Here is a 16,835-nt window from a genome sequence, read left to right on the forward strand (position 1 = left end):
TGCCAATATTCCAAAGTTTTTGGTCTTTCAATTAATCCCCAGAAGTCAAGCTGTCTCATATTTTCTTCAAGTAGCGTAACATCCGCTGATACCTTACTTCCGGAATTAGCAGGAAAGGTTCTCACTTCCACAGGCAGTGTAAAGTTCCTAGGGGTAATCCTAGACGTGAATGTCACTTTTAAATAACAAATCCAAGCCCAGTATTCCAAAGCCTTGCGAGCCTTCTGGACAATGAAAATAGATTTATGCAGAACTCGCAATAAACAAATAATCAGGAAATACCTCGATACGTACTTCATTAGCGTGATCTCCTATGCCGTGGAAGTTTGGTCGGCCGCACATCCCACCAATCTTAAGGAACTATGAGGTCTAGAATACTAGTTTCTGAAGTGGGCCAACGGGTGTTCTCACCAGATCTACACGACATCCAAATCTGTACTATGCTCCAACCTGCAATACACGTCCGCAGTCCACAGAGCCCACGTGCGGAAAATGAAGGCGTTCCTTCATCTGTGTTCATCTCAAACAGGGACAGGCGCTTGCAAGCTGGTTGACTTACAGAGTCGTGGCAGTTCCAAAAAATGCCTCATGAGAAAACACCAGCGGAATTCAGGCCAATATCAATCGCCTTCCTGGATAATGATTTCAGTGTGTGATCGGCTTTGGTTCAAGAACGATCTGAAGATTGTAGCAGCTCGAGATCTTTAAACAGCATTTCCAAATGAGGATGTAAGTCAGATGTTTGCATGTTCTTTAGAGAGCCACTACGACAGCTGTCGTAGTCGCTTTCTCAAGAACAAAGTGATTCCGGCTCTATCGAAGTTTTCGGCAGGTGCTGTGGCATCGAATGATGCCACAGCACCTGCCGAAACTAGATTTGGTAACGGAATGTCTCATATCTCCGAGGCTCCCATTCATGCAGATTCGTAGCCTGCGGCATTGGGTCAATACGGAATCCTCTGTCAAGTGATAAATGTTCGCCTACAGAAGTTTCACTTAACTTCCGCTACGCGTGCTCGGCATACACATAATTTTTTGTTATAATTGACGGAATGACCGCGTTTTAGTGAGCCTCCTGACTAATGGGGTGGTAGTTCCTGAGCATCATTAACTGAACGGGACTAACTGGATCTGTGTGTTTAATATATGTATTTATGTATATTGTATAAGTGGATTCACATATCTATGTCTCTGAGTATGCTGTTTATGACATGGCGGGATGCCAGTTTTGGCAGGGAATAGCTAGTATAATACATAAAAAAAAAAACAAATCCCTTCCTCTGCTTGGCCATAATGTTTTGGTTCTCCAAGATGTCTGATATCTTCTTAGTTATACAGCTGGCACAATGTTGAACATAGTCGAAAGACAGGTGATTGGTCTCTGCTTCGCTGAGTTTGTCGTGTCTTCGTTCGTAGCATTCAGATAGGTGATTCTTTGAATTAGAGACTCTGGGATTGTCAGGGTGAACTACCTTTGAGTGGAAAAACTATCATCTGGAGAAACTACTTCACTATGTGTGTGTATGTAACTGAACTTCATGTACTAGTGGTTCTGTATGTTATCTTTTCCCAATCTGTCATCTCTTGTATATCCTTCGTTTCGTTCCGTCCTAGGTATATCCAGGGGGCCTGATCATGATGGATAACTTTGCTACTCGATATATTACCCCATAACTCCCCTAGTACCTTTTCTCTTCAGGCTCCTCTAGTGCCTTTTCTGCCCTCCTCATCTAGTCCAATCATTCTGTAGAAAGCTTTCTGGTTTTCGTGAAATATCCAATTGACTCTTTCTCTCTAATCACTCTGCATGTATTAATGAGTGCAAGGCGGTACTGCGTGAGGGTGTCAGGCATTTTTCGATCCTCTGAGTATAGGTCTCGTGTTTGCTGTGGATGTTGTTTTCCTTCAGGGTGGCCTTCATTTTCCCGATCAGCCTCTTACTTCTGTTACTCCTTTGGACTGGGTCATTCAGCCTATCTTCATTCTTAGCAGTTCTGTATTCTGCTATAGCCTTCTTTCCCAAGCTAATGGTTCCTTTTTTTGCGTTTAGTTTTCTGTTGATCTCTAGTTTCTCTTCCATTCATCGTGATGGCTGCTACAACGGCACAGCAAAGGGATGTGTGGTTGGTACTTAGTGCTACTTCGTTGTTTTTCAAGTAATTTGGTATTATTCAATGGCTGAGTGGTCTGTGACTTGCCACAGGATTCTGTTGGATCCCTGCTCTGATATGGTATGGTGTCTGTCTTTGTAGGGTCCATTCCCCCGAATTCTGCTAGTGTCTTCTTGCACTCTTCATCTTCTATCTTCCACTTTTCGGCTTCTTCTTCTTAAATGGAAAAGAGGTATGTGATTTTTTTTTTTTTTTTTTTATTCCGGTTTTACCATTTAGCTCCTAAGATTAATTATTATTATTATTGTTCTATATTTTTCTCCCTAATGGGGTTCCCATCCCATGATGGGTACTGTACCAAGTGCACAGGGTGGTTATTATGTCTGTTTTCCTAGACTCTTCAACTCTTCGAGCCTGTCACCACCAAATACGGAGGATGCGAAAAAACCAGGGAATGATCACCGCATATCCCGGAGCAATATGGCCTTAGTTGCTAATGCTCCTAAAAACCAAATAACAAACAAACAAACAAACTCTTCAACTCTCTCAGAAGAACTTTCTGCGATCTTGAACATCTGTAGGATTACAGCTGTTCAGGATTGCAAATTTCTGGAGTTCCTTGTTGTAAAAGAGTTTTAGGAGCATCAGCGATTAAAGCAATATTGCTCCGTGTATACATACGGTCGGTAAATTGCGTGTGTTCTGTGGTCGATTTTCTCTTTTCTGTACGTAAAACCAGAGTTCCGAGTAGAAAAATTGTGTATGCACCAAGCACTCATAGTAGAAGTTAAGCGAAACTTCTTTTGAAACGTTTGTTTCAGTGTTACAGTGGTTTAATATTTTACAATTGTTTTACAAGTTTATTACAAAGTTTTTACAGATTCTCTCCTTTGTACTTAATGGAGGTGGTTTCTGTGGTCTCATTGCATATATACGTGCTCTACGCCTTACAATGCTCACTTACAATGTTGAATTATCAATTTTTTTTTCCATCGAAATTTTTTATGAAATACGGTAGAGAATGGCGAAAGAAATATTTTGGTTTTTAAAATTTTTTTAATCGAATGCTAGAAGCTGAGATATAGCAATTTAAAACGTAAACACGACACGCGTGCGAGTTACACCGTCGTCGCGCTGTAGGGGCACAAATTGCGTCATTCGTCGCTGCTATGTACGGCGCCGCGTTGCTCGTACCTGTTACGGAGAGGTGGGGGCGATGAATCATTTGGTGTCGCATTTTTGTGAATCCGCGGACTCAAACCCATGTGAAAACTGCCTGGGGCACGTTTTCTGTGCATAGTTTTTTGAAACAAAAGCAGTTTTGTTTCAAAAGTTGTGTGTTGGGTTCTTTAGTACGGCTTAGGGTTCATATTTGTAATATGGTACACTTTCTTTGATCAACTCGTATTTTCCCGCTAACTTCTGATGGCGACTCTATTATCTTTGCGACCTAGAAGTGTCTATTGGTGATCAACCTGCATCCTACAATGACTGGTCTTGGCGCATTATAGCCCTAGCTGCTAATGCGCCAATAAAATCGAAATCAATCAATCCTACAATGACTTGTTGGATTGTTTGAGGCCAGGTGGCACCATCGATATGTGTCATCTAACACGCTGAGATCCTTGGTGATGTATTTTCTATTGTTCATGGTTTTGATTAACTGGTCTTGGATGGAGGGCATGAATTCTTCGGGAAGGGACTATTTGCTTAGTTTGGGTGGAGTGTCCTGCTTGTCTATTTTCCTTATGGCCTGGAAGAGTACTGCTGTGTTTTTGGAAAGTAATCCTTCAGGTTGGCGTCTGTTGGCTGACATCTGTCTTCTGTTGCTCGATGAGGTCTATCAGATGAGGTCTATCGATGAGGTCTATCCTCACGGAGCTATTGTTAGTCTCTTCACAGCTGACTTTGGATGGCGTTGCCAGGTCTTGTCATCGTTTTGCTTGTCTTCCCCATAATATCTTCCATCTCTGTGTTAGTCCACTCTATGGTTCCGAAGTAGTACGTTACACTGTGACTGCATAGTTGTTCATGGCTTTAACTGTGTTCATTCTGTTCAGATTTGCTTTAAGCAGGTTTCTGATCTGTGATGGTATTTTTCGGTCAGGGAAGCTTTGATTTCCATGTGCTCTAACTGCTGAGCCTACGTCATCTCCGAGTATTTATACGTCTCTTCTCCTGTCCTAGCTTCAATCTCTTTACCAGTCTGTCGCTAGTAGTTTCGACAGATTCATTTCCCCTGTGGGTCTTGCATTTGTCTAGACAAATTTCCATCCTGATGTCATAGCGGAATTCATCGGTGAATCGGAGTAGTTGCCGCAGTTGCTTCTCAGTTGCCTTATAGAGCTTGATGTCATCCATATTCATTAGGTGGGAGAGGATGTACAGATTTTCCTTCCTTCGTTGAGATTATATCCATATTTGTTGTTCTTGAGTATAGTGGATAGAGGACACAGTGGGTTCAGGTCATCTCCCTGAAAGATCTCTCTTCAGGGAGATGACCAGGGCAGTTTGAAATGGGCCAATAACAAGCTTCGGCTATCTCCCGCTACCACAACCACCATGATGGCACAAGCACTCGACATCCCGAAGATGAAGTTCCTGATCGTGGAACAGAGGCTGGTGTTCACAGCCAAACTCATCACAGGCCAGATATCATCTTCAAATATTTGGAACGCTTGCTCATGGAGGTTCCACAGCCAAGCCTAATGTCGGTACCAGCACTCGTGGCTCACCACAACAGGCTTGTACTCACTGAGAGATTTCTTCTCAAGCAGATGCTCGCTGCCCTCAACCGTGTGGAAGCCGACATCGACAGCATAATAAGTAATAAGAAGGACAGACACAACTTTATCAAAGCCCTTGAACCCTGATATATTGCCAAGTTGTATTTATTTTTGTATTTGTGTCTAGCTCTGTGTTTATATGCTGTATTTGTATTTCTTTTGCATTTATGATCGGTATTTTGTAGCCTTTTGTATGTGTTCGCTGTATTTTGTAGCCTTTTGTATATGTACGCCGTACTTATCTTTTCCCTAACTGCTATATGTGAACCTCTGGCGCTCGTCGCCGTGATGCGATATTGTGCTGTAACTCTACTTCACAATAAAGATTTATTTATTTATTTCTCTCAGTCTTCGAGATATACTCTCCCACCACAAGGAATCAGAGGCTCCTTTAAATTCCACAAATATGCTCAAGGCCTACTTCTTCATACTATACTGGATGTTATATACCAATCTATGAATGACATTTTTAGCAAGCTTCCGTTTCTTGAAGCCATATTGTCTACCAGAGCCTTGCCTATTCAGTTAATACCTATTATTAACTCTTTTTATGACCATTCTCTCAAGAAACTTACATAAGGTCGGCAATAGGCATTTACAGTACGTCCGAATCCTGGGCATCTTTATTTTTAATAAAGCTGTTTTCTAGCAGTCAGGAGATACTCCTTCCCTTATGCATGAGTTCTGTAACTCTAATAGCAATTTTGGCCACTCATACACAACTTGTTTGCAACTTCTATAAATATTTCGTCCAATCCAGGAGCCTTTTTATTAGGTGTTTCCGTAGCCAGGTGGGAAGGAGCAGCAGTGCGTAGCACACGCCTCTTGATTAAACCGGGGTTTGAGCCCGTCACCCCCAGATGCGGAAAGGTCAGGGAATGACCACCGCATATCCCCGGAGCAATATGGCATTAGTTGCTAATGCTCCCAAATAACAAACAAACAAACAAGCCTTTTTATTTTTAAATTGTTTTACCACTTCCTTAATCTCATTAAGTTTCAATTCATCTTCATCATTTTCTTCCCTTATATATGCCTGTATTTCAGTTTCCCCTTGGACATTATCACATGGAAATAAATTACTTCATATTTCCATTATTAAATTTTCCTATGTAAGAGTCTCCAGTTTACCAGACCGGACTGATAACTTCGCCAACTCTTCAACCTAAATTTTCCCATAATTAACGTATAGAGCAGGCCTCATGGATCCTTATTTCCTTCTATATTTTCAAAATCCCGCCATGATTTTTTTTACTCTTTCTTATCGCTTTTATTCATTCCTTCTCCTTTCTTTATATTGCCTTACATAAGCTTAAGAGTCCTCACATCCAAAACGTCTGGCTCTCTGGAGTCTCCCCATACACATTTACATCTCTTCTTTAGATACTCAATTCTTCATGCCACCAAGGTACTTTTGAATTTCTTACCTCGTTTCATCGAACCACGAGGAGCTCTTTGAAGGACACGAGTAACAAAATTCGCTGTCCTCAGCCAGGCTGCTGTTCCACCAATTTTTTTCCTTTTTTTTTTTTTTTTTTTCTAAAACTGGGATCTTATTATTTCTTTAAGTCTCTGCCAGTTCATAGACCTCCTCACAAGCATATCATGTCTTTCCTTTCTGACATAATCCACAAGATATGGAATATGTTAGAGAAGAAAGACCATATTACTTAGTGGTCACTAGTTGTCCAATTTTCAATTACTTTCCAGCCTCTTATTCTTACAAACAATAAATGGGTGATTATCCCATTATTGTACTAAATATATTCGGCTGATTTGGACAATGTATTATTTCTAATCTATTAGCAATGAAACATTCTTCATAAATAACTCCTCTTTGATCTGTTTCATCATTTCCCCCATAATGTTGACTTTGCATTAGTCTCCACACCTATTACTATATATCTACACTTCAACACTTCACATACCTTATCTATTAGATAGCATGAACCAGAGCTGTAATGCTTAATCCGTTCTACGTTGATATCAATATTTGTAAAATAAGAGAAGTTTACCTCAATATATAGCACGTAGAACACTTCCGTATGATACTCTCCAGAAATTAAAACGAAAAAATCGAAAAACTTACATTAGAGTAACAAATAATTAAAAATCAGTTTAACGCAATTAAACATAAGAAAATTAATTAAAAGAATTTTAACGAAAAATTGCAAAAATGATAATTGTGTTAAATTGAGTAGAACACTTCCGTACTATCATACGGAAGTGTTCTGCGTACTATATTGAGGTAAACTTCTCTTATTATTTTACAAATACCTTATCTGTATACTGTAGATCGTTCATTAACTGGCGGTATAGACTAATAACGTGTAATCTTCCAATTTTTCTTATAATTTCAATGCATAAACCATGTGAAAAAGATAAACTTTGCCTAAATGTTAAATATCGATTACATATCACTACAGCGGACTGGCATCCCTGTTCAAACTGCGCCACTTTAAAATCCATTTCACAACCTGATCTATAATGTAAGGCTCCTGTAGTAGGAGGCAGTCACTCCTGTAGTAGGAGGCAGTCACAACCCTTTTTTCTCCCTCTTTCGGCAAGCTGCAAGGCTTCCTGATAAGAGCACTTACCATTAATCTGTGCTAATTTTAAACTCTGTACCATTCTATTTTTCCGGAATATCCATACTGAATTCTGTTTCTTGCTTGTTCTAAAAATCTTTTACGTTTTGGATAGGCCTTTCTACGAACGGAATGGTCAGCACTCCTATCTTTCTTTGTACAATTTGCGCACCTTGGTATTTCTCCTGCTTGAGAGGGCAGTCCTTAAAGAGGTTACCGTCTCCTGAACAGTGTCCACACGTTAATATGGCTTTACAATTCCTAGATGTATGCCAGGCATTAAGAGCTTTGTAATAAATACAATATATTTTATCTTATATGAGGACCAGTATATGTAGACTCCCCCCCCTTATCCACCAAAACCTTTCTCAAACTCATAGGTACCTATAATATCCAGTTTTTAGTATCTGTATTTGTCAAAGAAGTTAGAGATCTAATCACAACACCCTTCAAGAACTGTGCCCTTCCTGTCCCTTAACAAAATCTGTACTTTATCTATTTCTTTATCTACATCATGCACAATAATTTTCACACCTGCACTTTTAGGCACTTCAACCCTCATTCCTTTTTCTTTTATTTCAGGGTATTCACTCATTATTTTCACAACTACTCCTTCGTCCCGTATAGTTATCATGGTCTTTACCTTTACACAATTTAACTCTGGTTGTATAGATTTCAATATTTCTTTCTTTACATCATCATTTGTTTTTAATTCCTCGCTGTCAGCCTTTATGAAAGCTGTATGTTTGTTTTTTCTTTTAATTGATCTTTGCTTCGCCTTTCTTAACAACCTTGGCAAATGTTTCTTTTAACTATCCGACTGCTGTTGTTGTTATTTGGTTTTTAGGAGCATTAGCAACTAAGGCCATATTGCTCCGGGTATATGCGATGGTCAATTCCCTAAACTTTCCGCATCCTCTGTATTTGGTGGCTCACGGGCTCGAACCCCAGTCTAATCAAGAAGTGTGTGCTACGCACTGTTCCCGCCCACCTGGCTACGGAGGAGCCTATCCGACTGCTGTACAGTCTTTAATTTGCGCTTTGAGAAACTGATTCTCAATATATATATACCAATGGCTTTGGACTCCAGAATGTCCCACGTGCCTAATATCTCGTGCATAGCAGCAGCAGCAGCACGTGCCACTTTATTTTGTCTTTGAACCAAAAGTCATGTAGGGTTTCCTCACCTTTTTATATCTTGAAATGCCTCCAATATGTCTTCTTCAAGATCATCACTTTCTATTCTCAACCTCTTTGTGCCTGTCCTTTGAGAAAGTATCTCCGCGATAATCGGCAGATCCACATCACTATCATTCTCAACACCAGAGGAATTCTCTTCTTCTCTATGTTGATCATCCTACATCTTTTCAAGCTTCACTGATAATGTCTTTGATTTAGGTGGGGGAAGAGACCACTCTGGTCTCATTCCCATCCCCTTCAACCTCGATTTCTTCTGGCTTTTCCAACTGTACCTTTCTTCTATAGGGTGCAGCCATAGATAATGACAGAGAACCTTATTAGTATTATAAATCAAAATTAAACAATTAATTGAAATAAATATATACAATAAAACTCACAGTTAAAACTCAACTTCGAAACAATATAATACAACTTTACAACTCGAACTCAACTAACTGCAATTCAGCTCGATGAACGAGTCCCTTGCTAATTAACTCACAAACAAAACTCAAACACTAAGCCTTTATCAAGGACCCGGAAATCTAAAATCATTCTTTTCCTCCGTCCTATCCGCACTATCACTTTTGACTGTCAGTTCATAGTCAGAATTCTCTTAACCGGCCAAGAATCCCCTGGTCGCCCACCCAGTACTACGTGGAAGTGGGAGCCTTTTCCAAGTTTCTTTCCAAGAACAGAACAAAGAAAATATAGTTCGATAGTAATGATCTATCTTATAAATTCACTCCAAGATCACTTGAGACTAAGCACTGTGCACCAGGACCATTCTACTTGTACTCGGGGAAGCGCAGTTGTGCGCACCCCCCCACAAATAAAACATCGTAGGTGGGGGGGGCATGGCAGTTGCCTTCCTTTTATTATTATTATAAAAATTTTCTCCTTTATGGGAATTTCTCTACCCTTGACGGTACTTTTAGAAGTGCATTGCGTCGTTGGTTATGTTATTACTATTACTACTACTACTACTACTGTTGGTCGAAGAACTCTTACGATCCTACAGGTGTTTAGGATCGCGGCTATCTGCAGTTCAATGTAAGCGTTCCTCTTATTATTCACTTTTATTTTATTTTCTTTTTTGTGTTTATAATTATTTTAGTGAGTTTAACACAGATGTTTGCTTTCATACAGTATTTCCCAAAGAAAATCCCAAAATATCTGGCACACGACTTCATTATCTAGCGGGAGACAATGTTGATGTCTCGTGCACTGCAGGACCATCTAGACCAGCAGCATTATTAAAATGGTTTATAAATGGAAAAGAGGTATGTGATTATCCTTCTTTTATTATCATTTAGCCCCTTCTTCTAAGATTAATTATTACTGTTGCTGTTATTATAATATTTCTCCCTGATGGCCGGTTCCACCCAATGACGGATACTAGTACAAAGTGCACATGGTGGTTATGTCCGGTGTTACTGTTGGTCAACAAACTCTTTGACTATCCTAGAATTGCGACTTTTTGGAGTTCCTTGTGGGTATTCTTGGGGGAATCTATTGATGCTAGACTCTTGTGTAGGGTTTTTGGCACCATATTGGTGGTTGTCACGATGATCGTTACTTGTTACATATGCCACATTTTTTTAATCTCCTGATACTTCATGATCTTTTCCTCGTGGGTTTTCCATAGGTTGCCAGTGTTTGACGCTGCAATGTAGATCAAAAAAGTAGCCTTTTTCTTCTCGTCGACAAGGATTATGTCGGGTGCAGGATTATTTTGTCCGTTAATACAAATTTGTATAGCGCGATCCCACTATAGCCTGTGGTCTCTTGTACGGGCTGGAATAATACGTATACTTTCCATGATCAGCTGGTATTTCCTTGTTTTTTTTTTTTTTTTTATTATTATCTGTTTATTTCCATAAGGAAACCACCCCGGGACGGCAAAGTGCCAGGAGGGTGCTAAGTACATATCAGGGTACGAGATACTACGTGCAGTGGGTTACATATACTGAACACGTAGTCTCGTCCCGAAATATTATATACACATTTTATGTTTAATATATACAGTATTTACACATTAATGATTCTGTACATACATTATACAGCACATATAACTTACATATTAACATAACTGTTACAGAAGGTATATTTTTACAGTCAACAGATTATTGTTCTTAAAGCAGAAAGCTTCACTTTTATTCACAATTCTTTAGTACTTTGCAGCCGATTCATATTTCAGTAAGCCTGTACGAATCCTGGAAGATCTCTTTCCGGTATGTTGCATCCTCACACAGTTTTTCGGCATCTATCTGTAGTGAGTTAAATATTCTCGCTGCATTTGATGGGAAGAATCTTTGCAGGCTACTAAGATTGTTCAGGACTGAACGCAGTGGATTATTTAGTTCTCCGCAACGTCTAGCAGTGGCACGCGGTTTAACTAGAATATTATCCAGGACTGGAGCATCCACTCTGCCTGTGAGCATTTGTGCGAGAGTGTGTATGTTCCTGTTAATTGTCCGCTGCATCCAGGGTGTGATGTTAAGGTTTGAGTAGAGAATGGCCCTTGAGATAGTAAAAGGGTGGCCAGCAACTCTGTTAAGCCATCGCAAGAACCAGTACTCGATCCCAAGGACGGACTTATAATGTGAATCTGGAGCTGAAGACCAGATTTGCGAGGCATACATTGCAATTGGCAGGACACACATTAAAATGTACTTGGTCGCTAGCTGAGGATCCCTAATTCCTACCAGTTCCTGCCTAGTAGCCCATAAAGCGGCGAATATTTTTGTCTTCATATGGGCGAAGTGTTGAGCAAAGGTGAGTCTGTCATCCCACTTAAGACCCAGGTCCAGGTGAGAGTGCACTTTTTCCACACTAGACCCGTTCACAGAGATTGAGATGTCATTTTTATTCTGCTTGTAACTTATGGTCATTTGGGCAGACTTCTGTGCATTAATACGGAGCCCGATGCAATCCAGGTAGCTCTCAAATTCTCGGATTGTGCTATTTGCCATCTGGCAAATACTTTCTGCTGATTCATGGTCTTTGGAAGTGATGAAGAATTTTACATCGTCAGCATATGTTATAAAATTGTAGTACCGTGCAAGAAACGGCTCCAGGACGGCCGCGAAGAGAGTAGCCGAAAGAACTCCCCCTTGAGGCACTCCTTGCGAGATGGTAAAGCAAGATTGTAGCTTTTGGTGCTTAACAATAAGTTTCCTATGTTCTAGCAGGCTGCTTATTATAGTTAACAGATTTCCTCTTACATTAAAATAATTCTTTAAAATCGCAATGAGCGCTGGAATTGAGACGTTGTCGTAGGCTGCGGAGATATCCAAAAAAATAATATCAATTTGCTTTTTCTCATTTAGTGCTTTCTGCACGCGAAAAAGGGTTTCCAGTAAGTTTGTTATTGTTGATCTACCCGAAATAACTGAGTGCAAATGTGGTGGTCTATGGCTGAAGCAGTGTTGATTGATGGTGGGAAGAAGCGCTTTTTCGAATACCTTCTGTAGGGTGCAACTAACAGAAATTGGTCTGTAATCCTTAGCCAATTTTGGGTGTTTAATCTTTGGTATTGGGGTTACAATGTAATTTTTCCAAGCTTGCGGGAAAGCTCCTGTCCTGATGATTTTCTGATAGATGTGCAGTAATAGATCTATTATAAATGGGCTACTTATCTTAAGGATGAACATTGGAAATTTGTCTGGTCCAACAGTGGCCTTATTGGGCAGATCGTTGATTGCTTTCATTACGCTCTCTTTGGTGATTAGTATTTCACTCAATGGAGGTCTTGTTGGTTCCTCTCTTGCCGAATAGTTTCGCTTGTTTAAATCTTTCAGGAATTCCAAAATTTTGTTACCATTATCAGTGTTCTCAATTTGATTCAGTCCATGCAGGTTACTAAAAGTGTTATTAGCCCATTCCTTGAAAATGCATTCTGTCATATTCTCTGTGTTATTTCTATTGCTAGTAATTCTTTTTGCTCGTTTTAGTTTGTTATGAATAACACTGCAGTGTGCCTGTCGTTTTGCTTTGATGAAATGTGCTCTTTCTTTCTTATAACGAATGTGATCGGCAGGATGACCCGTTCTTTGCCATTTTCTATACAGTTTTTGCTTCCTGAGGAAACTTGCTTTCAGTTGTGGGTTAAACCATTCTTTTGTTCTCTCAGATATTTTGATTTCTTTTGCTGCTCCTTCCAATGCTGTTTGGTATAGCTTTTTAGTGATCATTTCTAAAGCTTCATCTACTGGCTTTTCTTGCAGGTCATTCCAGTTGTAACTAGTCAGGTGACTGAGAATGACCTCTGCATTAATATACTTCACGGAGAAAAGATACTTCCTTTGCTTTTCCCAGTTCGTGTGGTTACCCTGCATGTATTTGTGTATCTTCAGTGCTGCTTCTATTTCAATGGGATTGTGGTCCGACTTAAATTTTATGCAGTTTTGCGTTAGCCTTATGTCTAAGGAACTATGGTACAACAGGTCAAGTTGCTGCATTCCCCTTGTCACTGGTGTCGGAAGCTGCGTTAAGTGCAATGCACCCAATGTCGCATCCAGCTCTTTCTTGGCCTCCCTGTGTTTCGGAAGAGGCAAATTAAAATCTCCCGCTATTACTGTGTCGACTGATGGCTTTAGATTTGCAGCAAGCCAAGCATAGAGTTCGTTTCTTGTCTCCTTTGTGTGCTCAGGTGGGAGGTATATGATGCATATCTGTATTTTCACGTGCTCTTTTGAAAAGGTAACGCAAATCCCTTCAAAATTATTTGAATTGGTTTTTCGTTCTCTTATAGACTGGTATTTATTTTGATAGCAAATTATAACTCCCCCTCCTCGCCTATCTGTTCTTCCGGTTCCCACACATTTGCAGTTTGCTGCCGCAGTTAGCCGATCTAACTGTTTTCCATTTCCCAACCAGGTTTCGATTAGGCAAATGAAATCCAGGTCCCCGTACATCATCATCGTTTGTAGGGTGTGGAGCTTATTTGAGATGCTCCTCACGTTTTGTGCAAACAGGTGGATGTGATGTTCTGCATCCCCAGCTGGGGGTAGTTTTCTTGATTGCTATTGAGCCCGATTCCTTGCATCATTTTTAACCAGTGGTCTGGCCCATCTGTCTCTGTAGGGCTTGACTAAGGTACCTACTGGCCAGGCGCTTACGTCTTGTAGGCGAGTTGCCTTATCTGGTGGACAAGAGATTATAAAGGAGGAGTAAGCTGGGTGTCGTGTTTTCACTTGCTTTACTTCCACAGTTATCCCATGTTCGCCCTCACACATGGCTTTAATATTTTTGGGCTGTGTTGTGGGTCCCAGCCTTGATACAAAAATTTGCTCTCTGGTTGCAACGGAAGTAATGTTGTACATTTCAGAAAACCGTTTGTTTGTTTCTGGTGTGTTACAGAAAGACACATTAATACTTTCTCTGTGAACTGGATTACGTCGTCGGCCGTCCTCGGCGAGAGTAGGCATGAAATTTTGGGATGGGCGGGTTTTTCTACCCTCAAAAGTGTTATGCTTTTTAGGTAGCATAGTGATATGCGCATAAGTGAGTGGGTTTGCAGGAACATGATTTGAGGGGGAAGATGTAACTCTCGCGATCGTACTCTTGGAATACATGGATGCCCCAATCATTTCAGTTGATTCCTGTTGTCCTAATATTTCTGAGACTTCTTTATTTTGGTTTCGACTTTTCCTAGTGGAATGTGTGGAGCCATTTCCTTGTGCTGCCCCTAAAGTTTCACTGGATTTTGTGCTATTGCTTGCGAGGTCCTGCTGCAAACAGACAGTTCCCGGCTGGGCTTGAAATTCACATATTATTTGGCTGTCTTGTAGTTTTGCAATTCGTTCTGATACGTTTTCCCCCGAATTCAATTCTTTTCTTGTCTTCTGTTTCTGATTTTGAATGCTTTCTGTCCTCCTGTACAATCCATGCATACCACTTCTACTTTTCTTTGGGTAGCTCTGCCTCGCATAGCATGTTTCGTCGGTTACGGGGGCCGCTGAGCCACCTTGTGCAACGAAGACTGATTCAAAGCATCCTAGCTTTTCCTCCAGTCGTTTAAGGGTGTGCAAAATTTTACTGTTTTGTTCTTTGAGAAGAAAATTCTCTTCCTGCAGTTCCTGTAGCATTTTATGTACAGGGATGAAATTGCTCGCGAGGTTTTCAGCGTATTCCACAGCCTGCATCGAAAAGGGGCTGATGCAGTCTGCAAGGATATCCTTTAATTCCGTACGCGAGACATATTCTTTACGGTTCTCCTCCTGCCTTTCATCCGGGCTATGATTGCTCCTCTGTCTAGCGAAAGCCCCTTCAGAGTGCTCGCAGTCTTCCGGGCAAATATCGCATCCCAAGGTTTCAAAAATTGATCCTACAGGATGGCCCAAGATGCCATTTCCAAGGTCAGTCTGAGAGAGGATTTCTCTTGTTGCTTGTTCAAGGTCATTAATCTGTTCTGTGCATGAATCTTCACAAATGACTTCATTAGGTAATTCTTCATTATTTTTCCCTGTTTGTTGCCTACAAGCGTCACATTCAAACTTGCGTTTTCTAGTTTTGTTTAATCTCTTAATATCTACAGAAGTACAATCCGGCTTATTGCAATAGTTTTTGTGACAAGTAACGCATTTAATTATGAAGTCATCATTGGTCAGACATATGCAGCAAGTAAGCGGCACGGCTGATGCGCTGAAATCTGTCATTCTGAAATGCAAATGGGAGCCGGAATTTCAGTAATTTCGAGGCAGGTAGTCTTTAGTACAACAAGATAGGGCACTTCTATCGTTCGATGACTAGCCTATGAAATATGCAGGTGGAAATGGGGGAGGTTTTAATCCCTAACTTTGTCACCGTTTGACCTTGTCCAGAGCTTAAGTGCCGTATTGCCTTAAGCAGAATATTGCTATGTTCCGCTGCACTGAATCGCTATAAACCAACCGTTCCTTTCAACTATTACACGAAGTATGAATGCTTAAAATCAAGATTAGACAGCTTCTGATGTTGGCTACAAGTCGTGTCTACAAGTGTATTACGTGTGAGTCCTGTGGTGATGAGCTGCGGTTATGAGCTGAATCGTTTCTTAGACCAAGTGGCATCGTCGATATGTGTTATCTGTCACTCCGGGCTTATTAATAAAACATTTTCAAATTTTATGGGGGTTTTCCGCTCCGTGATCAATCTGATCCCATCTGATAACGGTAAAGAGACTCATGTTTTTCTCCAGTCTTCTTCTCTAATAATCTTCATTTTTCTCTAATAATTTTTAATAATCTTTCTCTAATAATTTTAATAATCTTTCTCTAATAATTTTTAATAATCTTTCTCTAATAATTTTTAATAATCTTTCTCTCTAATGTTCTTCTCTAATTGTTCTCAATCGTAGATTGTAGACAGCGTCCTTGGCTGCAGTTCGGATTGTGTGCTAGTTTCTTGTTGACTGGACATTGTCTGATGTCCAGGTTCAGCCAGTTTGGTCAGTCTGAATCCTGGTTATGCACTTGCGGCCTTTGGAGACCGAACGCCATGTCATGTTTGACTGTATAAATTATGTTGACCTCAGAATAGCTCTTGCAAGAGAGATGTTTGAAATTAGTAGAGCCGAAGTATAAAAATTTTTTACGAGTCAGTCCCACTTGAGAGCATTTTCAGAATAGGTAGACCAGATATTTAAAAGACTCCATAGAGAGCTTTCTAGATAGTAGTGGTCTACCTTCTCGTGGTAGTGATGGTAACCCTAAGCACTGGATGGTGCCAGGCACCATTGCTTCTTGCGGGGCCAAAGACTAAGCTCTCTTTTGTGTTCATGTTATTGTGTTATTATTATTATTTTTATTTAAAAATTAAATCAGTTTGTCTGGAAATTTAAAGTTAGTGAATAATATGAGTTCAGTGTTTCAGAAATATGGGCTTAAGCCTAGGTGGCACATAAGACGGTAAGTACCTAGCATGAAGTTCCTGGTGGTTGATTCAAATTCTGCATCTGTAGAACCACGTAATCCCAGAGATGTTCAGTGGAATTCGTAGCCGGCGAATTCTGTGGTCAAGGTGCCACTCAGAAGTAACTTTGGTATTCGGCAAACTACTTTTGAACAATACGGGTAACGTGGCAAGGCGCATTATCTTTCTTGCTGGAACACAAATGTGCCATCCGGGAAGACAATCACCATAAAAGTTCATGATTATCATGGTCATGATTTTCATGATCACGATATATG

At 40.4% G+C, this 16,835-nt stretch overlaps 1 protein-coding gene across 2 annotated transcripts in view; it reads left to right on the top strand.

Annotated features, from left to right (window-relative positions):
* The window catches only part of LOC150089286 (synaptogenesis protein syg-2-like), a 684,886-nt gene that overhangs the window by 471,036 nt on the left and 197,015 nt on the right, over positions 1–16,835 (top strand). For both annotated transcript variants that reach the window (XM_090368466.1, XM_090368467.1), the window contains exon 4: positions 9,811–9,944. In XM_090368466.1, coding sequence (XP_090224592.1) covers positions 9,811–9,944 — 134 coding nt within the window. The remainder of the gene's footprint in view (positions 1–9,810; positions 9,945–16,835) is intronic.

The sequence above is a fragment of the Mastigoproctus giganteus genome, chromosome 2 (assembly GCF_048544385.1).
Source record: "Mastigoproctus giganteus isolate SK-2022 chromosome 2, ASM4854438v1, whole genome shotgun sequence".
Lineage (NCBI taxonomy): Eukaryota > Metazoa > Arthropoda > Arachnida > Uropygi > Thelyphonidae > Mastigoproctus > Mastigoproctus giganteus.